A 25,711-nucleotide genomic window follows, 5' to 3' on the forward strand; every position below is an offset into this window, starting at 1 on the left:
GTCAGCGCTGCAACTACTGCACAGATTGCCACTTTAATGGGCCGGAGTAAGTTTTGGCTGGAGTAGAAACTTAACTTTCATTCATTCATTCATTCGACCTACGCTCGCTAATCAAACGCTCCGGAGTCGGAAATGGGGCCGTTACGATTATTGGCGGTGCTGGTGTTACCATTAATGACATCCGTGAACCTGGTTAACGGTTCCTCCAAATTAAACATTCCCAAAGTGCTGCTGCCGCTCGCGAGGAGCACGAGGATTAACTTCACTTTGGAGACGACTGAAGGCTGCTACAGATGGTGAGTACACAAACTATAACAGTGGTGAGTAGTTACGGTCATAAGTCGAAGGGGGGGCCGCATACTTGGTGAAGGGAGTGTCATGTTGCTCCGGGCATGTGACACCGCATGGCTGCAGCCACTCGCCCCCGTATCACCTCAAGCCTGTGTGGGGTCCTTAAGAAAGCATTTCATATAAAGTCACAGTGGCTTCTCACAGATTTGATCTCGTTTAAATGTTGTACTCTTATGGTACACATTAATTAGATTTACATTGAAGAAGTGTAAGTGTCACTTCAATTTATTATATTTAACACGAGTCATGCCTAATCAGCTTCACCTTTGATGAATGATTTATTTATTCATTCAATAGTGAAACTTTTAATTTATAATTAACTTTTTAGCTTGCTCCTCACAGCGAGAACGTGTGTGTCCATCCTCCAGGTACTCCAGTTTCCTCCCACAGTCCAAAAACATGCATGTGAGCTTATTTGGTGACACTTAAAATTGCCCCTTGGTGTGTTGTGGTTGTCTGTCTCCAGTGTCCAGTGACTCTGAACAGGACAGACTGGTATAGAGGATTGATGGATTTGAAACCTAGGGTTGTACGCATGGTTTCCTGAAAGTCCTGTTTCCTTCCACAGTTCAAACACATGCATGTTTTTGCATGACAGGGAAGGTATGTGTGGTCGTCTGTCACTCTGTTTGCCCTGTGAGGAGCTGATGACATTTACAAGGAGTAGAAGATGGAGAGTCTTCTCTTTTTAACAGCTTAAATGTCTATGCGTGAAGTTTTTGTGCTTTTTGCCCCACCCCCATAAATTCAGTTTGAATATTTGTATTAAACCAGTTTTGTTTGTCATATAAAATAAGTTTCCTATTGCTTGACTGCTTTTGTCTTCTCTGTCGGTGTATCCCAGGTCTTCAACAAGGCCAGAGGTCGCAAGCATCCAAGCTGTGAATGAAGAGGTCGACAGAGGTTGCTCGCGGAGAGCAGTTCTCCAAGCTCTCTCCACCCATCAATCCAGGCTGACCAGCATCATTTTAGCTGAAGATGTTGGTAAATAAAGTTGCACTTGAGTCATCAACTTGAGGCTCCTTATTCTATCTGAGACTAGAAGTGACACACGCAAAGTTTGTGCTGATAGATTTTAGCCTGTAAATAAAAGTAAGCATCCAGTCACTTTTCTATCCATTGACAGAGATTCTGATCTGTTGATACACCGGTAGTTTTAAACAACGCTTGGGTATGCAATGTTCAACTTTTTTCAATAAATCTGGGCTTTCTTATTGAATTTTAAATCAAAGGAGATGAACATGCCTGGAAGTTGTTTCGTTATTACTCAAACTAACAAGGCTGCTTTGGGGAATAACTAACCTGTTTGCTTATTTACCTTAGGTTACAATACAAAAGCTTCTTATTTGTTTGATTACTGAAAATGCCCCGAGTTGAATGCGCTTGATAACAAACTGAATAAGGGACTTTGCTCTGGCACTTTTCAGGGGTTTTTATGCAGCTTCTTTTATAGTTGTATTTCTTTTCTGCATGAAATATCTTTGGTCAAATTGACTACACAATCTTGCAACATTCACCATCTTCAAAGTATGTCATTTTTGTAGGATCACTTAAATTGAATTGTTTTGAAGTCAAAACATGTTATTGTCAGCAGGAGCGCACAAAGTTAAATATTAAAGTGCCATGTCTGAAGGACATTATCTGACACATTGTCATTCTGTTGCTCAACTCTTGGGATTCTTCCTTTTTTTTTTTGCTATTGCAAAATCATTTCAGCCATTTGTGGACTTGTTAGCCTGACATCTGATATAATCGCCTGTCTTGCAGCAGGCCAAAGAGCCTCATCCTTTGATGGATAATTAATAATTCCGCGCGTGGGAAGCTATCGAAGGCTCTGATCTGTAATTAGAAAGCAAATTTAATAAAATATTTTGTCGAGTTAAATCACTGCTCCCAGTATCTAGTTTTTCAATGTTGTTTTCTTTTTGGCTTTTTCATTTGCAGTCACGGGGCAGATACTACGTTGTGATGCTATCGTGGACATAATCAGTGAAATCCAGATCGTGTCCACCACCCGAGAGCTCCATCTCGAGGACTCGCCACTGGAACTTAAAATTCATGCACTGGACTCTGAAGGTGATCAATCTTTCTAATCTCGGAATGCATGTCATATTGATTTGTAAATGGAACCTTAGTCGTCATCAGAATAAATTATAAAAGAAAATTGTGTCCTCGCATAGCTGTTCCATTTGCAAAGACTCCACACTGTATTGTTTATTTGCTGCTTTGAAGAGTTTGCAGAGTAATGACTGAACTGGTTCGAGGCAGCATTTTCTTCCCCCTCAGGCTGCCACTGTGAGGTGGCTCTGTTCTGTTCGACTGGTTCCATTTAGGGTAGGCACACTTAGTTTAATGAGCTGTAGCTCCAGCCTGATTCTTTCTGATGATGGCTCAGGGGTCCGTGGGCTTGTGTTTTGTTTGCTTTGTCTTGAAAACACGTTTCAAATTCTTGAAATGGAGTAGATTGAGGTTGGCAAGCATGTCTCCTTGAGTGAAATTCCTCCTGGTTCTGTTTTATCCAATTTGATAGTCGGGATCTTTTAGGTAATTGCAATGACACTCAATTATATACTCTAGTATTGTGATTGAAGATGAATACAGTCTTACCAAGTCTCGTATGTACATGTTGGGTCATACATTTTGAAATGTGATGATATATCTTTAATTCTTTACATGTCAGGAAACACCTTCAGCACCCTTGCTGGTCTTGTGTTTGACTGGACCTTAGTGAAAGATGTAGATGTGAATGGATTCTCTGACTCCTACAGCTCATTACGGTAAGAATTAATTTTTTTAATGATTAATTTACTTAAACGCTGATGGAAATGTGTTTTTATGTTAGAAAAAGATATAAAGGGAACAAGGTTGTCAACTTCAACTGCCTATACACTTTAACAATATAACCAGTGATGCAGTCATTTTGTTGGTTTGCCACATATTCCTATTTGCCTGTAGGGTCTTGCTGAAGAGGCGTCGTCGTTGAGGTCAGATACAGAGCCACGCTGTATTTCTTATGTGTTTCTCTTTTCTCTTTTGAAGGGTTCTTAAATTCTCTGAGTCCACATATACTCCCCCCGGATACATATCTGAAATGGAGCGTGTTGGGAAACAGGGTGACATTATTTTGGTGTCAGGACTGAAAACAGGACATGCCAAGTTGAAAGCTAAAATACAAGAGTCACTGTATAAGGTAAGCTGTTTAATACTTCAAAGTGAGATTTCTCTGCTGCAAACATCACTAAGAAATGAAAAAATATCAAAATAATGAGGATTACAACAAAAACAAATATTATCTTATGTTTTTTTTGCCTAAATTTGTAAGGGCTGCTTTTCAGGTTAAAAATTACTTATTTTTTTCTGCTTAGTTGGAGTTCTCTGCCAGATGGCAACAGCAGGAATAATGAATGAAAACGGTGGGGGTGTCTTCTGAAGCTGAGGCTTGTTATAAACCAGTAGCATGGATTCTGTATCTGCAGTTGTTCATTTCCAGTGATTTTTGCAGACCTGTTCGCCACCTGTGTCCCATTAGTCACACCCTGTAGATCTCAGTGACTGACCTGTTACGCTGTGGTCAGGCTACATGTGCAGGCACTGGAACTCTTTTTCTTGGGCAGGTAGTAAGAGAGCAGACCGTTGCAGTCATGACTCTTTATAAATATCGCCTGCAGTTGTCTGATGGGGGAGTTTATTGCAAATAATTGCTTCCAAATACTTGAAGTGACTGGCTTACTCTCAACACCTGCCCTTATCATAGCAAGAGTCTTGGAGAATGGCCCTGTGCTGCCCACTCCCATCAGCTCCTCGGTCTTAATGAATATTGGGGCAAAGAAGGGGCTGTCGGACCAGATGGCAGGGTTGTTACTGATGGTTTCCTGCAGGCAGGAAATCAGGCTTCTGTCATTGGCATATTTTATAAATGGCAGGTCTTTGCTGCTGTAGTCTCCCTTTCTTTTGTATAGAAAATATTACGAGGGGGTAAAAATGTACCTATGTGGAGCTGCAGTGTTCAGGACAAGATGGTCTAAGAATATATTAAAGACATTAATCATCTTTCTCAGAAACTCCCTGATCCACAGGACAACTATTGTGCTGATAGTCAAGTTGCGCAGAGATTCAAGAGAAGATGCTGCTGAATCACGTTAAAACAAGTCCCGCTGTTTTGCAGATATCTGTAACAAATAAATGGAAAACTAAAGGGTAAAGATATTCAGATATGAATTTCTTCTTCTGTATGTTTGTTATATCCACTGGAATGAAAACATTTGTGTAATTGCAATCTCATACAACTCAGAGCAGAAGAGAATAATTATCCAAAAGCAAATATTGCTCAGAAGAAAATATTAAAAAACCCACCACTAATTATGTTGTTGTATTTAATTGCTTTTGCTCAGTTGTATGTAAAAACCTCAAGCAAGCTTTTTCTTGCTTGGTGAGGCACAAAACTGAGGCGTTGTTATTGCGTAACCATGGTGTTCATGCCACAGGATGTGGGTGCAGCAGAGGTGAAACTACTGATCTTGGAGAACATCCTGCTGAGTCCCGCGCACGATATCTACTTGCTGGCGGGAACCTCCATCCGATACCGGGTCCTGAAGATAAGACAGGGCACAATCACAGGTCTGAGAGCAAAGTTTATCGTTTTACTTTGCCCGTGGTACTTCTCCCTAATACATATTTTCCAGGCGAAAAGTTATATCGTATTGCTGTCAGTTTTGCAGAATTATGATGTGAAGTGGATGAGTCATTGATGTCACAAGAGTGGGCAGGTGGTCCGTTTGAAATGTCATTATAATGCAGACATGCCAATTTGTGTCTTGTCTCTGTTTAGAACTCTCCATGCCTTGTGATCAATATGAGCTGCACCTTCGCAACAGCGTGATCGGCCCTGATGGAAACCCAGATGTTGCCGTGGCCAATCTGGATCAAAGCACTTCCACAGTTACGGGGGTTCAGCTGGGACACATCAATGTAGTGTTGGATCATAAAAGTATCCTTTCTACAAATTGCTCAGCGGTTATTATGAGGTCATAATCTAATAGGCTCCACTTTCGAGTCTTAAACTCATTATGTAAAGTCAGAAAATGTGTATTAATTTATTAGAAGTGATTGATGTGTTTTTAATCTGTGATCCAGGAGTCTGATTACTGCTTGAAGAAGTAAGTGGCGAAAATTGAGTGAACGGGTTTGGCCCTGTCATCATCAGTGAGTGTGCGTGACTTAATTTTCCTTAACGTCGACTCAGGCCTTCGCATGCAAGGAGTGTCGCGCCTCCCCAACAGCACCTTGTATGTGGTTGAACCTGGCTACATAGGTCTGTTCCTTTCTGTTACTGTTGTTACTCAAATAGAAAGTAGTTCCTTTTGTACAACTTTAAAGTCTGAGCTAACTTTTTTTTCTGATATTTCTTTAGGTTTCAAGATTTATCCCGGAGACAGCTGGGTTCTTGAAGCGGACAGAGTTTATAATGTCCTCATTGAAGTATTCGATAAAGCCGGCAACAAAATCTACCTCTCTGATGTGAGTATTTGAGGAGTTTAGAAAAACAATTTTGTGAATTACTTGTGGGTTAGTGGGATTTCTTTGGATTTTATGGCTGTAGAATTGTCAAAGATATGCAATGGTGCCCCATTTCTTTCCCTCCTTCCTGAAGGTTTTGATATCTAGCAGTTCTTCATTATTATTACAATGTGCTTTTTTTTTTTTACAGTGAGGAGAAGCTCATGTTTCAAATGCTTGAGGCACTGGTTAATCTTGTCTGAATGTACAGTCATACTGAGGAAGTACCCTGGGCTGGCAGAGTGACTCATTTTGTAGATATCAGACACGATCTGTCTGCTGGTAGAACTGTGACAAAACCTATGCATGCCCGTCTTTTCAGTACAATAATATTTGAAGCTTAAACTGGTCATTGAAAAGGGAACAATAAATATATATATTTTTAGATTGAATGTGCTTGAGGGTGGCTGTTGATACCAGATGAGCTGTTCTGAAGGTTTCATTCTGCTGACACTGAGATTTTTACTTGGAGACACCTCGAGGCTTTGCACAATATCTTTCACAAATATCCAGTGAGCAGCAGCTCTGTGGATGAAGACGATTGAAGTCAGAGGTCAGGGAAGAAAGGGTAGCAAGACATCCGAAAACAAAACATTGTATGGTCTAAAACTGATTTCCGTTAAATCATTCACCTAGTGGGCTGAGAGTTTGTGGTAAACAACACGAAACATGGACTTTGACTTGAATTGCAGTGCAGGCTGGTGGTGTGGGCATTTATATGTCAGTAACTGAGCAAATATAGTAAACATGTTCGCATGATATCTTCATGTACCCATTTTCTGATGATTGCTCTCAGTAAGATGAAGTGTAATTTGAAATGTGAACAGTTGAAGGCTGTTGTGTCATTAGGGGTCAGTGTACCTGAATCTTGACTTCGCTTGTTTTGATTTTGCAGAATGTCCGTATCGGCACTGAATTCCCCGCTGAGTATTTTGACGTCTTGGAGTCTTCCACAAATGGATCGTATCATCACGTCAGAGCTCTCAAAGAAGGCCTGACTCTCATTGAGGCGACCCTAAGAGCTGTTGTAGATCAAGTGAGTTTATTAGCCACTCTGGCCTTTTTCAGTCTGGATTTTATGCAGAGTATCATTATAGCATTACGATTCTGGCCCTTTTCTTCTCAATGCAATGACTACCTTTGGCGTCTCTCCTCTTTCAGAAGGGAACCGTCTTTGAACTCCCCAACCCGGTCCACAATGAACAGGATGTGGAAATCTATAACCCCATAATTCTCAATCCCAGCATTCTCACATTTCCATGGCAGCCCAAAGTTGGAGCTTATCAGTACACAATAAAGGTAATTACTCCGTATTACGAACCTTGTTTAAATTAGCATTTTTTTTAAATGACATGTACAATGATTTTTTTTTTTTTTTATCATTTTACCACCAAGTCTGAGTATGAAATCCAAAATTGAATCATCATGCTGTTGCACATGATGTCTTCGATTATTTGCTTGTGGCAGGCAACAGGGGGGAGTGGAAATTTCAGCTGGACTTCCTCCAATACAGCTGTGGCCTCAGTGACTGTCAAAGGAGTGATGACTACAGTCAGTGACATCGGTGTCAGTGTAATTTATGCACATGATCTACGTAACCCACTACACTTTGGCCAGATGAAGGTAAACACCAAATCACAGTTTTGATTTACAACATTTTAAAGCAAAATAGAAAAACCAAAGAGCAATATTTCAAAATGTTTGTCCCTTTGTCACATTTTTAAAAGAAACTCGGATGATAACATTAAAATACAGTTTCATGTCTTTCTGCCACATCTTTCTTGCTGCCATTTCCAGCTCTCATTTGAACAGGTTTTGATTCCGTTTTCCTTCAGGTGTTTGTTGTTGAGCCTGTAGCTATGGACTTTGCCCCTTGCCCAGTAGAGGCCAGGTTGGGGAAGGTTCTGGATTTGCCCCTCAGGATTTTCGGCCTGCTCGAGGAGGGCGAGAAAAAGCGCGTCATGTTGAGTGACTGCTCCCACTTTGACTTGCTGGTCGAGGAGGAGAATCAGGGCATCTTTGAACTTCTGGATGGTAAGTCTGCAACTCGGCCGATACAAACGGCAGTAAATAACTAGATATTTTCATGAAGTGAAGCTGGTCTGCTGTCATCGCTTACTGTGGATGAATTCGCTTGCAGTCTTCTTAGAATCACTGTCAGTAAAGGTCACTAACCAGCTGATACTCATTTGTGGGACGAACTCATCAATATCACTTCAGTGTCACTTTACATCAGTTTAATCATGGTAATATGCAAGACAACGACTTTGGCCTCGAGATAGGTTTAAGATGGAGGCACGCATTTGTTGAACAATGCACCTGGTGTACACATTTAAAAAGGTGCCACATTATTTACTTGTGTATTGGTCTGATTGTTTAGTTTCAACACGTTAAAATGTTCGTTTGCCAAATTGTTTAAATCTGCAGTTTCACATGAAGGAAGGTTTCACTGTCAGTTGCAGTGTCATAATTTTTGGGAAAAGAACAAATTAATAGAACTGATAAATATAATTCTTATCTAGAAAACATAATTTCAGTGGAAAACTGTTGGCTGTGCTTGATTAAAAAGTACAAGGACATTTCTTACAAATCCCTAAGTGTTATACATTTTTTATGGATTTCTGCTTGTCATTATGGCATCTATCTCTTTGTAAGTTTGCAAGATCTATAGCTTTTAATTTTGGAATTTTGTATTATTAATCAAGTGAGTGCCTCAAATAATAATACGATTTCTCTGCACCCTGCTGTGGTTCAAGATTGAAAGATTAATGAGTATGCCTTTGTAAACTATTCATTTTTTATTTATTTTTTTTTTTTTCTATTTGGACAGCATCATACTGAATCCTCTTTTACTGTTTAGCCTCAATCAACCCTGTTCTTCCTGATCTAGGGAGGTTGGCTCCTGGCCAGAGCCACTGCAGTGGAGTGCGAGCCAAAGCCTTGACCCCTGGCTACACCGTGCTCACTGTCAGCTACACTCACGGCAATATACACCTCAGTGCCAAGATCACCATTGCTGCTTATCTACCACTCAGAGTGAGTCCAAATATCTTGTCCTTCTATGACTTTGCTCGTCAGTATTTCTTTGAAGCAGATTGGGTTTCAGTTTTATGTAGCAAGTATTTCTCCGGATTGTCTTTTAAGTGCAGTTTCACATTGTGCATACAGAGATCACTGAATATTTGTTACCTGTATTGACTTTCAAATGGCCAAAAACATACAAACCGTCGAAAATTTTGACAGATTACAGAGGGAAGATATGACCAGTCACATACATCAGTCATAAATAAACCATTTGAGGTAAAAGCAAAAATACATTTGAAAAAAAATTGAGTATCATCAGTATGTTGCTACCACACAGAACAAAAATGTTTGTGTGCATTATTGCTCATAATGTTCATCGATGCAATGTGATGATATCTTGTGCCAATTAAAAATGCAATGCAGTCTACTGTTTGTTCTACTACAACCTAAACATGTAACGTGTGCAATTGTTTAAAAATGGCTCATATTTTCAAATTAGAGATGACAATTGACAAAATAGTCAGGCAGCATTTAGATAATTCTTTACAACAACAAAAAAGTGCAACGCAACCTCTGGCCGGGTGTGTTTTTGATGACATGGTGGTCCAGAACGGTGTAAAGATCTTGAACTCGGCTTGAATTTTGCTGGTTTTTACCTTAAGGCACCCATTAGTTGGAAACATGCACACTCATGAACACAGCCAAGGCGAAAATGCAATAATCAGCGAGTGTTTGAATTTGGTGCTCCTAACATTCCTCGGTGAATTTTAATAATGCATCACGCTCTTGCTACACTGGTTTGTTGTGTATGCTTGAGTTCTCAGATGACACAAGAATGAAAAGTGACTTCAGCTTGAGGATAAGGAAACATTCTAGAGCGTTTTGACATTCCTAAACAAGAGATACGAGATGTGCTTGCACCCAACATTCCTGTTGTCAGTACAACAACATGGTGTATTTCATCATCGGTTTAAGTTCTAAACATTTTTGCAGTGTTTGTTCACTTGCTGTGCCCTGGCAGCTAGAGGTTGACCCAGTTTATTTTCTTTACTGTGTAACACTGGATATCTGCCTAATACCTTCACACAGTTTTTTTTTATTTTTTTATTTTATCAATAATGGCTTACTAATGTAATACTTGCACACATTTTTCACATATTTGAAATCGAAAGGTTTATTCTCGTTGTCTCATTTTGACAAAGTGCAATCTGTACATTTTGCTGCCATATTGCAGGCGGTTGACCCTGTGAATGTGGCTGTGGTGACTCTGGGATCATCGAAAGACATGCTATTTGAAGGCGGACCACGTCCTTGGGTTTTAGAGCCCTCAAAGTTCTTCTGCAACTTGAGAGCCGAGGATGAGGCTACTCTGAGCCTTACTCAGACCAGTCCCTCGTCTCACAACTATAATCAGCACTGGGTCAGAGCAACCTGCAGAGATCTGGGAGAGCAGGTAGGAGCCACTGAAAATAACACAAATTCCAACAGAGAATCTATCCTTATATTTTGATTTTGTCTATGTTGATCATAAATAGAAGAGCTTTATATTCCGACCTTTTGATCTGTCTGTGTTTTTGTTATCCTCTAGGTGCTGGAAGTGATGGTTGGTAACAGACCCAGTGTAACCAATCCCTATCCAGCTGTGGAGCCGGCCGTGGTCAAGTTTGTATGTGCCCCCCCATCTCGCTTCACCCTAGCCCCAGTGTATACCAACCCGCAGCTCGAGCTGACCTGCCCACTACTGCAGCAGAACAAACTTATGGTATGTAGGCCACAAGCGAACTTTTCTTCCTTTTGTAGCATTTAATTTCATTGACAAAACTATAACTGACGATATGACAAATGTAGAAATATAGATGAAAATATTAGCAAAACCCCCATAGCTTACTACATGTCTTAACAAATACAGGGGCTTGTTTCTTTCCTCTTTTCATTTCTATTTATAACAACCTCTTCCTCTCATTTCTCATCATTGAATTACTTCCATTGCTTCACTTTTTGTCATATTGTTTTTTTTATGAACTTTGTCCAATGTTGTAAAAATAGCAAACAAATGCCATTTTGTTTTATATAAAAGGTCTCCCATGTGAATTATCCTGTTCTGTGAGGAGGCTTCCTTGTCTGTTACAGCAAGCGATATAACCTTTATAGAAAATGACATATTGTTCAATTGAAAAAACAAAAGTTAACTCCACCAGAAAGTGTGCACTGATGGCATTTCTCTGTAATTGGAGTAAAATAACTTTATTTTTTATCTTTATTTTTTTCATAGGTACCTGTTTCGAATTACCGCAACCCCATTCTCGACTTGGCTGCTTTTGATCACCAAGGGAGAAAGTTTGACAACTTTAGTTCTTTGAGCTTGTTATGGGAATCAACTAAAGTATCTCTGGCCAGCATTGAACCCACAATGCCGATGGAGCTTCTGCTGCTCAAGGACAACAACAAGCAGATGAAACTTCACGGTAAACAAATGCATCTGCACATTGTTATTTGTTGGCGGTTAGACCTTTATCAAGGTTAAAAAATAACCAGGATGCTTTTAATGCTGAGAGAGCTGTGTCAAACTGAAAAACTACATTGACCTATCATTTCATTCCATTTTCATTATTCATGCAATTACGTGATTCTTTTTTTGTTGTCATCCGACGACAGGACGTCAGATAGTGATGGTCCATCGACACACAGGCATTGCCGCCATTACAGTGACAGCTGTGGGTTACCAAGATCCACATCTGGCAGCAGCACAAGTTCCCAGTTCAGTAAGTGAAAACCGTGGCACAAGTAGAAGGTCATGTCAAACCGCTTTCCACTTCCTCCCAGAAAGCAGAAGTGTTTGAGTGAAGTTGTTTTTTTTTTTTTTAAATGAGCAACTCAAGATCAGTTGTCATCCGTTTAAATAAAATAATGAATTTCACATAGGATGAGGAAAAAAAGGGTCTACTGTACAGACATGTTTCAAATAGTGCTCATGCAAAATAGAGCACACACCAATGCAGTAAAGGTATTGTGTGTACTAATCATTGTACCAAAAATGCGAAAGTGCATCCTTGAAAATCTATTCAGCCCTTGCATTTAAAATGCTTGCCTATTTTTAGTCGGATTATATTTTCATCATTGAAGTGTTCTTTGTCAACAAGCTACAAATCACTGTTAATAAATTTGCTTTCCTGAGTAGCTGTGTACGTGTCTCTCTACTAAATCCTACAAGGATTAACACTTTATTTTCACCCAGTGTTTTCGTCATAGTCACCAGCATGGTGTCTGTTTGCATTGTGTAACATTATATGCACTCCTGACTGACCTTGTCCTCTTCTTCCGGACAGTATGACCCATTGATCCCCGTCTCATCTACTCTGGAGCTCCTATTAGTTGAAGATGTAAAGGTCTCTCCTGACTCGGTGACCATTTACAACCACCCAGACGTGCGGGTAAGAAACTAACTCATCAGTGCCATAGGCTCACCTGCACATCACAATTTTTGACAACCTCACTCGTTTGAACAAGCTTCTTCAGAAGTATCATTTGGTACTTCACTGCAGGACATTTTCTTTTTTTATGACGAGCCAACTAACATAAACAACTGCATTTAATCTCGGTTATCCCTACTGAAACTATTGAAATGTCACTTTAGAATGCACCTGCCAAGGTAGGAACTCTTGGCCTGATGTGCCCAGTGGGCCTTCCTTCCATAATCCTGTGTGATATCGGGTTCATGCTCGATGGGTGTGGAGGTTAAATAAAAGCTAGTGACCTGTGTAAGAGGATTAGAAAAACGGACTGTGGTCAGCATCCTTCTTTGATGTTACGTGCATAACCAGCTGTTCATCAGAAAACCATAATAATGGCTGGGATTGTTTAGAAAAAAGAAAAAAAAATAATCAAGAATAATTTGAGTTGTGCTGGCACCTTTCTGTAAGTGTGTTTTGTTTTTCAGGCAAATCTGCTCCTCCAAGAGGGTTCAGGCCACTTTTATGTCAATACAAGTGTTAAAGAGATTGTGGATGTGACATTCCAGGAGGCCAAAGGCACCGCTCAGGTAAAAAAAAACAACACATCTGGACTTTGTTTGCAAGGGATTCCTTCAGTGGAATCGTGTTAGAAAACAATAAAACAAGTTCTATTATCACTAGTTCTAAGAAACATTCTTCTTTATCTTCCCTGTTTTCCTTTATGGATAAAGATCTGATTGCACCAGTGCCCACACAATGTTTCAATGAAGTGAGAATGTGCTAAAACCAAATATGTGATTTACGGTGTTTACCCAGGTTTCTCCCATCCATCCAGGCGTGGTGACGGTGATGGTTCATGACCTTTGTGTGGCTTTTCCAGCACCTGCCAAAGCCACAGTACACGTTGCTGACATCCTGGAGGTTTATGTGAGAGTGGTTGACAAGGTCAGTTTCCAGCCTGGTAATCCTTCATCATCGAAGGTCCAGTCCCCTGCTCGACTAGATAATCTCTATTATCAGAATCACACATTCCTGAAATGCACCATTGACGCCTTAGGCTCTAAATATGGTTATCATTGTCCAGCACTTTCCTTATTCGTCAGCCTGTTTTGAGGTTCATTAGGTTTGCCCTTCGTGCGAACCAAATGATTTCCGTATTGGTGGATGTAATTCTCCTCGATTGCAGGTGGAGATTGGCAAATCTGTGAGGGCCTATGTTAGAGTCCTGGACGATGAGAAGAAGCCCTTTCCAGCAACCTTTTTCAAATTCATGACTCTTAAACTCAGGGCAGGTTCAGCAATAGTCACTTTAAAGTAAGTAATGTCCAATTTGTTGTTTAGTTTTGGAATGTACTGCGTTTTACTAATTTTGAAATGTGTCCTTTTGCAGGCCAGTCGTCGAGTCGGCTGAACACGACACTGCTGTATTTCTGGTCAAAGGTCTGTCTGTTGGTCAGACGACCCTTTCAGCTTCTGTTCTGGAGAAAAGTGGAAGGAAAATAGCTTCCACTCCCCAGCAAATTGAAGTAAGACTTAGTTTTTTGAAAATTGCAGCTCGTGACTCTTGTATATGTTGCACACAGTGCAAGAAAAGATCTTCCTGTCTTTCAGGTGTTTCCACCGTTCAAACTCATCCCGAGGAAAATGACACTGTTAATTGGTTCAATGATGCAGGTATGTGTCATCATGTCAATGCTTGGCTCATTTTAAGAAACTGCTGGCTGTAATTATTTCACGAGAAGAGTTTGCCTGGTCTTTAGTTCATCTCCCAGAAGGCACCCCTGCTAGAACTCTTCTTGAGCATGTTTGCCTAATTGCTGCCGATTTAAGATTGCCTGCTATTTGCCTCATCGCATGCCCCAATTAGTAGGAATCAAAATACTCGTAATTGCTGAACATCAAACTCAGTACTACACATGCGGTGTACAATATTTGGGTTTGATCACCATTTTTATCATCATGAGTGGTTTAATATATCAAACATAGACACGCTCAGGAAATAATTTTAGAAACAAGCAGCGATCAAATCTCTTTAGTAAACAGCCGTGTTGTCAGACTTACTTAAGAGAATGAAGCAGCTCCTCATTTTGAAAAATCCCTGTTTTTTTTTCTTGCTATCCATTACAGATCACATCAGAGGGTGGCCCTCAGCCACAGTCGAACATAATTTTTTCCATTTCCGAGGAGGAGGTTGCTTCCGTTAATGCGATAGGCCATGTCAGGGGCAACGCCGTCGGGAACGTTACCGTGACTGGGCTCGTCCAAGCCGTTGATGCAGAGACTGGAAAGCTAGTCGTTGTGTCTCAGGTAAATCTTTTATCTGTCACGTTCACCAGCGTGTACCTCATTTAACATTGACGTACGAGTTGCTAATTATTTCGTGTCCTCAGGATCAAGTCGAAGTGGAGGTTGTGGTTTTGACAGCCATTCGAATCAGAGCTCCTATTACACGAATGAAAACGGGAGCAGAGGTATGAGTGACATGTACTGCACTGAACTCAAAATCATGACATTACTGTGAGTGTTGTTAAGGAAAGCTTTCGTATTTCATTGGTGAAATGCTGATAAATATTGACTCTGATGCACTTTCTCTCTTTTCCCAGATGCCTGTTTATGTAATGGGTTTGACCAACAGTCAGACGCCCTTCTCCTTTGGCAGTGCTCTGCCCGGCCTCACCTTCCACTGGTCCATCACCAAGAGGGGCATCCTGGATGTCCAGCCAAGACACATTGAGGTACCCTGCACTTTTCCCATGCAGCCTCTGCCACTGAGTAATTCCTATTTTTAGCTCTTGTTTCAATTTGATCTTTTATCAGATTGACTGAAGATATGCTGCCCTTCCATTACAGTCAGATCTTTAAAAGGCAGCGTCTGCATTGTCTCTGCCTCCCTGTCAACCTCCACCAAGTCCCTGCTTCATCATCACTGTTGCCTTTTTATTTGATTTGCTGCTGCTATTCCTGCCATTTTCATAATGGCCCTTGTCTTTCGCAGGCTAATGTGGAGCTTCAGTCCGAGCACAACTTCGGCATGAGGGTGACTGGCAAATTGAGAGGGCGGACAGGGCTGAAAGTGGTGCTAAGAGTTACTGACCCAAAGGCTCGACAGCTCGTAGACAATCTGCAGGAGCTCCGAGATGAGCTCCAGATTCAGGTGAAGCGCTGTGACTGTTTGTGAGGACACGTAGTGTCTACCTATTCTTTGCATCAATATCACAATCACCTTGTATGCACATATTTTATAAAGCTCTTTTATAGAGTAGTTTGCTTATCGTAACCATGTTCCCCAGCTGTCTCTTATAATCGAAGCGACTGGCATTTAACGCAGCAGAGCACTGAAATTGCTGAGCTCTGGAATGTCTGACGATGTTAACTTTGTGAAGTGATAACACTGCAGATTAGTCGGAGCTGAATGCATCCAACTTCAAACTGCATTAAAGTATGACATGTCACCAGTGCGGAAACATCAAAGAACGATTTAAGCAATATAATAATTGGAGTTTCAACATCGTGCTTTGATCAAGGTTTATGACAAGTTGCACATGCTTAATCCCGAAGTGGAGGCTGAAGAGTTACTGATGGCGCCAAACTCGGCCCTCAAACTCCAAACTAACAGGTGAGTCACAAGTGGCTGCACAGTGGGTGTTGACTTTTCCATGCATGAATGTAGATAGTAAGGGAAGCCTATCTAACGGCTGTATTTCCCTAAGCAAAGTGACAACGAACATTGACTTGCTGAGATAAACCTAGTGTGATATTGTATTTCTTTGTCTAATAGAGATGGTGTGGGTGCGCTCTCCTACCGGATGCTGGATTGCCCTGACCAGCTTGTTATCGCTCAAGTGGATGATAAGGGCTTGCTCTTCTCTGGCTCTCTTACTGGGACCTCTTCTCTGCTGATCACCTCACAAGAGACCTTTGGTGTCAATCAAACACTGATCGTTGCTGTGAAGGTCAGTTTAAGAGATGCTGCATGAAAAGCATGACAGTTTTGGTTTTTATAGCAATAATCCTGTCGATGTTGATAATAAAGGACCTGTTCTGACATGCACCCCTGCATGTTTTGACTTTTTTGTAGCAAGAATGAATTAGAGCATCAAGTTCTAAATAATTTATTCTAATCAAGTTTTGCTTAAGGAGGTTGTTTCTTTAAAGAATTTGCATGTTCTCCTTGCATGAGTGTGGGTTCTCCGGCACAGTCCACAAACATGCATTTTGGGCTAATTGATTATTGTAAATGTGGAAGTGATTGTATGTTTGTGGCTGTCTGTCTCTGCATTTGCCCTCTGATGGACTAGTTATGCGTTGCAGTTTCCTCTTTCTTCATACATACAACTGGGTTCAGCCATAGCACCCCACAGTCACTAGTGTAGGAAGTGGGTGGATGGATCTGCAATAGATGAAAGTTTTGACGGTTTTATCATTTAATTTCAGTATAGTGCATCTTTTCATCTGTTTTAGATGGCTCATATGAGGATAAAACGGGGCAGGTTAAGCATTTAGTTTTTTCAGTAAAAATCAACATTGAATTTACGTTACAACATTGCAATCCACTGCAGAAAATGCCTAAATAATATTTTGCCTTCAAATTGTTAAAAAAAAAAAAAAAAAAAAAATGTAACTCCATCATATGCCATAAACACCATACCATTGTGATCTGCGAGGAGCTCACTCCCAAAGGCAATAATGAAACTTAAAATGACAGCTGACATGATCTGCCATCACTGACTGTGACATTGATTCTTCCCTCAGGTGGTGCCCGTGTCCTATGTGCGCTTTTCTACCAATCCAGTGCTCTACACACAAACCAAGGAGAACCTGAAAGCCTTCCCGCTGGGGATAGTGCTCACCTTTACTGTCCACTTTCACGCCGGCACAGGAGAGGCTCTGCACAGCTCCAACTCCCTCCTCACGTTTTCCACAAATAGGTTTGTCACATAGCGGTTTGACGCGTTTTAACCCTCCTCAACATGTGTCAAGCCTCACTGTCCGGTACGGATTTCATTCATTCGTTCATAAATTGTATGACTTTGTGACAGAAATACAACGTCAGGACAAGTATGGGAGAGAGGAGGCTATGCTTTTCAGTTTGGGTAATACTCCCAAGGTTTAAAAGCTATTATCCCACTGTAATGGCCTTTATTTATAGAGCAAAACCCAAGGCCTCTTTTTGAGTGGTTTGAACAACCTCACCCCGCCTTCCGTCTTTCACTCTTTCAAATTCTGTTGGACAAGTCTGTCAACCCATAAAATCCATTCCTTTTACCAAAATGTGTTTTTCTTTCTGTCCTTTTTTTCCCGCTATATAAAAGTAGTGATTATATATTCAGCATATCTTTTATGATGCTGTTTCACACAAGATGCACTTAAGTCCTAAACATGGTCCCCTCTCATTGATGAACCTTGGAGTCCTCACAGTCTGCTGTGGCGACTGCCTGCTGAAAATAGTCCCAGTATGGACAAAACGTCAAAGATATGTTGGAGGATGTGCAGGGAGAGTAGACCTATCAGACCTAACTTTTTCTTTTTTTTTCAATGCCCTTGTGAGCATAAGGAAACCTTGAGATGTCATTTAGCTTGTGAAGTATCTTTTAGAAAAATATTCTGATGTTTCCCTGAAGGATCGACAGCACATTGGGCATATTGTGGCCATAATGTTTTGGCTCGGCTAACACGAGAGAAGTTTTGTAGACGAAGCCCTTGTCGTCATTGACTTTACAACTTTTGTTTTATTGTTCCCAATTATTCTGTGAATTCCAGCAGGAGGTCATGGCGCAGTTTAGATGATGTTTGATGGATTCACAACAGTAAAAACTGAGCTGTTCCATCAACCTCATTTGAGATGAAGTTTTTCTCCAGCTGAGTGAGTGCGCTGCATTACCAGGAGTGCTAGAAAGAGAGGTGCTTTGCTGTACATGCAACGAGGGACTCTCTCCACTGTCGGTGCAATAATTTGATTTTGTTACCTTGTTCCCCAGGTACTAACTGACAATTTTAAGGGTAAAGTGTCAAAATCAGAAGTCAGGATCTGACAGTGTTGGGAGAATGTTGGGATTGTGATTACTAGACTAGTATTGAATCTTATTGGGTTTCCTCGTGGCCAATTGGTTTACTGTTATCTGAGGCTGGAGCGGTTGAGCTTCATTTGTTCAGAGTGGATCCGTCAGAACAGGAACGAAAAGAATTAGGTTTTTGGGCGAAATAGACGAATCACAGAGGATCCAGAACTTTTCCAACTTGAGGTAAAGCAAAGAAACCGCTAAAATGTGTGTATGTTTTCATTAATTTCTCTTAACTTTTTCTCAAAACCTAAAAACAAAGCTGATGTCTTTTATCCATGCGGTTTTAATGTAGAATGGTATGCTAATTATTTTTCAAAATCTTATAAAAACTGGTGAAAATCAGCATATATTAAGCAAAGTGTCTTCAATGCACCCTCATATTAATGTCTCCATTTCTGAATCAGTAGGTAACCACATAATGAACATAAACGATTCTCTGATTTAAAAAAAAAATTGTTTTTCTTGTTCCTTCCGGCAGAGACGACCTTATACAAGTTGGAGCTGGGCCTGGTAACCATACCCTGACAGTAACAACCGTCAACATAGGTCTCACTCTGCTTGGCGTCTGGGACAGTGAAAACATGGGCGTGGCGGACTACGTTCCACTTCCTGTCGATCATGCGATCGGCATGCACGATGCCCACAATCTGGTGGTGGGAGATGTGGTCTGCTTTCACGTACAGTTAAGCAGCCCAGATGGTGAGAGATGATGCATGTTATTTAAGTAACAAGCATTTATTTTTCATTTACATCTAACAAACCATTCCGTTTTAGTGTGAATCGATCGTTTTCAAAGCGCAAAATCCTCCTCTTTTCTCTGCAGGTGTTCTCGGTACTTGGAGCTCCTCTGAAAATGGTGTTCTGCAGGTGGACCCGAAGACTGGCGCCGCTGTAGCCAGAGGCTCTGGAACTGTCACTGTGTACTATGAAATACCTGGTAGATTGAAGACATACAGAGAGGTGTGTAACATGCCTGCAGTCACACCAATCTCTGCCATTTCAATGACAGCCTGTATGATGAAGGATGAACTGCACATCGCTCTTATCTCGTATACATTTTAGTATGATGAATGCGCTACAAGAAACTCACTGAATGCTCTAATTATGCAAACGGCACACCTCCGGTTTCTGTACGTCTCCTCTTGACACCTCTTTTCTCCAGAGATTTTGATTTCTCTGCCAGCGCATCATCCCGAGTCTATCCTCCAGCTATATATCCTAATGAGAATCAAATTACAACAGGTGCATTGTATCTCCATCATTGCCTTTCAGGAACATAATAACACCTGTCTAATGTGTGTGCATGTGTGTGTGACTCGCTGATGTCGAGATTCTCATAAATGCCGGCAAGTGGAAAAGATTAATTGGCTTTCGGAGTTTTGCAGTCGTATTCCTCCGTCCCCGTGACCTGAATACAACCAGCAAATTTAAATGAATATATTTTTTTCTATTGTGTCCAGAGTTGATGAGATTTTGTGTTTTGTGTCTTGTCTTGTATAGACAAGTACTAACATGTATTTTAAAAGATTAATTAAAATCCGATCTTGTTTTTATCTGGGTAACGGGCAAAACGAATACAAGTGGAAATAATGTAATATTAAAACACTCTGACAACCTGACTTGATTGATGAAGCCTATTAGTTGGGGATGTATTATGTTGGTGTGTGAATCCTTTTAGTATTTACAGTCTGGTTTGTGCCTCTGTGTTTTCTAGGTTGTAGTGGAAGCTCCTACCACGATTACAGCGATGTCGCAGGCTGCGCCAGTCACAAACGCCAAGATGACAAAAGTCCTGCTGACAACCAGGGAGAAAGGAACCAATCTTATCGGTACTGAAGGGATTAATTTGCAGTCAATCTTGAATTAAAGAAGACATAAACACTCACATCTGTGTAAATGTGAAATGTCTAAGGTTGAAGCAAATTAGAGTAGCAAAACTCACACCCATTAACACCTCAGCTTAACCACATCATTAAGACAAGAAGTTGGATTTAATTTTGTTGGTTTTTTTTAATAGTGAACTCTTTGTTTTATATTGTTTTACTCCCATGTCTTAAGCGTTTTTCTGTTGGAGATCTGCAACTAGAAGTTTCAAGAATGATGCCTTTAAACTAGTTTTCAACAATTTGCAATGTTTTGATGTTTTCAGAGGCTGCAAAGTAAATGTTCACAACCTAGGAATTATTATTTAACAGAAAATAGCCAACAGAACTGTGTAGGCAAGCGAGGTAACCCTAGGTCACCTAACATTGTACTGGCATTTGGATTTATTAACATTGATCTTTTTTTTTTTTTTTTTTTTAACTCACTCGATTGTGTTTGATGCTGCAGGAACTTGCTCTTCCGCCCAGACTGAAGCCATCTCGCTGCTTCAGCCAGAGACGTCTGTAAGCTGCCATCTGAGCTTCACCAGCGACACCGTGGACTTTCCTGCCAGTCGAGTCTTCAAAACACACCTCGGCTTTGACTCCAGCCTCGGTAACGCTCAACTGAATCCGTCTAGTTGAAGCTGTGTACAGATTCTGAACAATATAGTTGTTTTGGTCCATGGAACTGTATTCACGTTATGTATTCTTGACTAGCCGTTGACCAGTTCATTCGACTAACTACTAGCTTTTTGCCTTTAACTGATTGGGCTCAGAGGTTCTGTATCAAAAAAAAATTAATGAGAGTTTTATATGAACAGAATTGATGCGTTATCACTGCCCAAGGTGCAGAATGGTATTGCTTACAAGAACGTAATCAATATGTGCTTGGCCCAAGGAAGGAATTTCGCACAGACTATAAAAAGTGTCTGTGAGATGTATTGGGCCGATGAGACTCCCTGTTGCTCGAGCGCTGGTCTAATTGTGTTTGGGGTTTGGGACTTTGGCCCGGTTGTTGGCTTGTCTATGATGGGATCCACTGAGTGAGCAGGACTGTGACCGCTCAGCTGAATCGGACCGAGTCTCTAATGACACTGTGTGACTTGTGAAATGACCCTCCCCATTAGAACCGAGAGAGGACAGTCCACTATCTAGATATATTTGGAAATTCGATCATGCAGAGAACAAAATGTTCATTTTGAATGCAAACGTGTGAACTTAACCATTACCTTTACCCACGTCCACCCCCCCCCCCCCCCCCCCCCCCCCAGGCCTCTACACGTGTTCCATGACCTTGCAGCCCATGACCGACCAGCAGACCCGTGTGCTCAGCATATCTATGACTAATGTGCTGGTGAAGGGAGGCCTGGAGGGCAACGCCTTCTCAGGGGAGCAAGTCAGCGTCAGGCTGCCCATGGAGCCAGGCCTCTACTCAGACCAGACTGAGCTGCTGCTCTCAAACCTGCAGCCGTCAGCTGAACTCACAGTCTACGGTCCCCTCGCCGTCCTGTCCAGCTTGAAGGTCAGGCTGCCATTGCGGTCCCACATGTAACAAAACATGCCATGCATGCACTGAGAATAATTCTGTGTTAATGCTCCGCAGTATAACGGCTTGCTTGGTACTTTCAGGTGGAGTCTACTTCGCCCAACATTGCTGTGCTGGAGAAGCAGACCCATCAGGGCTTTCCCAGTTTCTCAAAGTACAGCGTCGTGGCTGTGGACCCTGAAGCAGCATTCGCCGCGTCTGTTTCCATAAGCAGCTCGTCCTCTGGCCAGAGCCTCGTCATCCCAGTCACTCTGATTCATGTTACTGATCCGGGTGCTGCAATGCAAGGTCAGATATTCTTTCTGAGCTGTAAACCACATCGTTGTCTCCTTGTTTCCTACCCTGGCAGGAACCGCTCGTATTTTCTGCTTCATTCACTTTTGTTGTCACACTGGTTCCAATTTACAACGACCCTGATGGAAAATGTTTTACAGATCAAATCTTCTTTTCACGAAGGCAACAAATTAATTACCAAATATTGATTTAAATAGCTTCTAACCGGTTCGCTTCGGACACAGTTGCATTGTTAACAAACCTTTTGGAGCACCTGAAACTGTTCTAAAGGCTAAACATTACACTCTGAATATAAGAGGATCTCACTGGGAAAAATGACAGCTTGTATTTGGAACATTATGGTTCTTTAATATCGTTCTATGTTTCTGAATCCAGCATTGTTTTGTTCATTTGCCTCCATTACTTCTGAGATGTTTAGTCCTAAACTGTAGCCTGAGTTAATGAGGACAACAGGGCATACACTCGGTACAGCCGTCGCATTTTAATTCACATTTAGAAAATGTGTTTGGACATGGAGAAAAGGATTGAATATTTACTCTGTAATGACCTCTTTAGATAAATAATTAACAGACTCTGGTTGCATCAGACGTCTTTGGAGTAGTTTTCACTGTGGAACAGCAGCGATGGCAACTGCTGCTACTCCAATATCTCGTTTGAAATGTCACATTTCTAAAGCAAGAGATCCTCAGTAAGATGGTGACCTGATTCGGTTGTTAATTTACATTTTAGTTTTCCAGCTTCTGGTTGTGCTGTTGAATTTTTGGAAGAACACCGGCGAGGCAGAATTTCCGTAAAATATCGTATATTAACCACTTCCTTCACCGTAGCCGTTATGTGGTAATGTGTCGTTTGTTCTCAGCTTTGACAGTCTGTTGTGTTTCCTCCACCACCACCACCACCACCACTTTGTTTCAGCAGCTGCTCCTCCAGTTGTTGACTGGGAGGGCGGCCACTCCCTGCACAGCTTCATAAACTCCTACCAGATAATATTCTGCACCCTGTTCGCACTGCTGGCTGGTGCTGCCATCATCGTCATCGGTGGGTCACTTCCTTTTCTCTCGTTATCCTCTCGCGCTGCACCGGTCAAGGGGTTAAAAAGTTGTTTTCTCGATGATGCTGGACTGAATGTTTCCAAACACACTTAAATGTAATGATTGGAGTTACAGAGGAAAAGGACATCAGAAAACACAATACTTTACCTTTTAATGACTGTGAATTTATAACTAAATGAAACCTAAAACACTCCAAACAGGAGAATCTTCAGTCTGTAATAATCACTTAGGGGGAAACGACAAAACAAACTCGAAGTCATACTCCGGATTTCAAATTAAACTGGATTGCTGCACTTGTTTTTTTTTTTTTAAGATTTTGTCATCATTGCTCATGTACACAAGAAACCACAAAGTGACTCTTTGGGTGGAAGGAATAATATGCTGAGTGAATAAACACTGATGACTGATTGTTTTTGGCTTGCGGCCAAACAGGTGTAGTCATACTTTATTTCTATTTATTTTGTGGAGGTGGGATGTGTGTGGTTATCGAATTTGACAGTTATTTGCGTTGTGGCGTTTAAAAAACCTTTTGTTCTTTTAGCCTCCGAGGTTCAGTATTAATCATGGGAAGAAAGAGTGAAGCACCCAGTCTTGAATGTGGCTCCCCCTGGGGGCTTCTCAACGGCCTTCGTGTGTTAATTGGAGTTTTTATCAGAAAAGAATTACAAGTTTGTGTTTGGAAGTTGACCGTTGATCCCACTGAGAGGTTTTTTGCTGCTGACATTTTGTATTAAATGTGTTTTTCCTCCCTGCAGTCCTCAGTTCTTTCTTCTCCCCAAGACAACCATCCTATCACCCCGCGTTCATTCAGAGGACGCCCCCACCACCCAGCTCAGGTGGGACACTATAAAAAGGAGATCGAAACATTTATTCAATAGAAAATACTTTCGAATGTCGGTTTATTTCGGTAACTTTGGTCTTGAATAAGCGAAAAGACGTTTGTTCGACTGCGAAGCCGCAATGCCACTGAGCTATAAAAGCCCAGGGGAGTATTGATCAGGAAAGATGGAGGAGTAATCTGATCCCATCAAGTGCTTTCACGTAAAAATAGATTTTTTTTTTTTTTTAATGCACCCTCGCCGTGCATAAATTGCAGATAATTTGGATCTAAACAAAAACTAAGCATTGTATCAGTCTGCAGGCCTCCTGTTTATCATGACTAAAGCTGCATTTGTTTATATTCCAAAGTCAAATGATTCAGTTTAAATTGTACTTTTAATTATCTTGTCTAACTTCCACTTAAAACAGCGGATGTGTATCCTTGTTTTTGTATTTATTTATGTTTACCTTTTAAAAATTGCTTTCTTTCTTTTTCTGCCCCCTGAACCGTTTTTAAACTTATTTGGCTTATTTTCAGGTTTTAATTCACCGAGCACCAACTCCTTCAACCACACGTTACCCCGGCTGGACCCGAACAGCAGCCCCAGGTCTCGTCTGTATTCTCCAGACTACAAGTCCTGATAAAAGCCCCGGCATCACCGCCAACACCCCGGGCCATTAATGCATACAGAATGTGCCTCTGTCCCTCAGGATGAATCGTAAGGGGTGTGACAGCAAACCTCGGTACCGATGAGTAAAAGAAACCCCCTTTTGCAGAATCGATCAGCGAAAAGACGATGCAGAATGATAACAGGGCTATTTCCAGTTTTTCTTTGTACCTTTGTGTGTGGAAATGTGTGATGTGTATATATATATATAAATTAAGCGCTGATTTTTATGTTTTGCCATGGAAACACTTTTTATACAAGACCACTTAATTCATGACTGACAAGATTTGAAAATTGCTTGAAAACCAAAATGGCTGGTTTGTGCTCACAACGATTTGCTTTTTGCGTTTTAACATTTATTTTTGCTGTTTCGTCATATTTCACTTGTGAATTTTTTTTTTTTTGGTTTGTAACTCAGGTTTAACCACAAAGCAAATATGTCAGCTTGAAAGTATTTATTTTAATGAGCAACTAATTGCTGTTCCTTCTCCATTTTGGAAAAACTAGTTGTTCACTGAAACCGTCCTGCTCACTGGTGACGAACCCTTCTAATGTGTATTGTTCTCTCTCGACCGCCGTTCGTTAGGTCCCTTTCTCTTCTGGGCATTTTTGAGGGAAAGTAACATCCCAGTCATTCAAACGATACTGAGTTTTTGAGCCACACAACAAGCAGCTCCTCTCTAAGTGATTAATGTGAAGCAGTTATAAAATGTGAAACATTGTTCAGTTTTTGTTTTGTTTTTTTTTGTTTTTTTTTTATCCCAGTTGGTGCATTACAAAAGCACTCAAGTGTGATCTTGCTCGTCACTTCAGAGAATGAAGCGTCTCTTTCCGTTTCTCTTTTTTCCCCTCAAAGAGGCGACTGTAGCAGTGTGGAATCGCTGGGACATCAAAGTGTGACTGTGTTTTAAATTACTTATTTTTCTACTTCAAAGGGGGAAAATATGACAAGGAATTGTATTTATGTTTTTTAGTGTGTGCTTAAAATTTGTAGCTATGCCTTACAATCACATCTTAACGTT

The 25,711-nt window shown here is 41.0% G+C and overlaps 1 protein-coding gene across 1 annotated transcript; it reads left to right on the top strand.

Moving 5' to 3' along the window:
* Window positions 1–132: 132 nt before the first annotated feature.
* On the top strand, window positions 133–25,711 carry nup210 (nucleoporin 210; the record flags this gene model as incomplete). The annotated part of the gene is made up of 40 exons (XM_080496931.1): window positions 133–296; window positions 1,196–1,335; window positions 2,296–2,427; window positions 3,032–3,128; window positions 3,391–3,541; window positions 4,836–4,968; window positions 5,180–5,338; window positions 5,594–5,662; window positions 5,762–5,868; window positions 6,803–6,943; window positions 7,069–7,206; window positions 7,375–7,530; window positions 7,743–7,941; window positions 8,798–8,943; window positions 10,166–10,384; window positions 10,520–10,693; window positions 11,204–11,396; window positions 11,587–11,693; window positions 12,258–12,362; window positions 12,869–12,970; window positions 13,200–13,328; window positions 13,570–13,697; window positions 13,774–13,909; window positions 13,995–14,057; window positions 14,511–14,690; window positions 14,774–14,854; window positions 14,987–15,118; window positions 15,379–15,537; window positions 15,908–15,999; window positions 16,162–16,336; window positions 17,136–17,311; window positions 18,924–19,144; window positions 19,269–19,405; window positions 20,160–20,274; window positions 20,777–20,923; window positions 21,582–21,832; window positions 21,940–22,144; window positions 23,066–23,188; window positions 23,958–24,038; window positions 24,560–25,711. The coding sequence occupies 40 exons, from the start codon at window positions 133–135 to the stop codon at window positions 24,661–24,663; spliced, it is 5,667 nt and encodes a 1,888-aa protein (XP_080353057.1). The 3' UTR covers window positions 24,664–25,711.

This window comes from Blennius ocellaris (assembly GCF_963422515.1).
Source record: "Blennius ocellaris genome assembly, chromosome: 5".
NCBI classification, from domain to species: Eukaryota; Metazoa; Chordata; class Actinopteri; order Blenniiformes; family Blenniidae; genus Blennius; species Blennius ocellaris.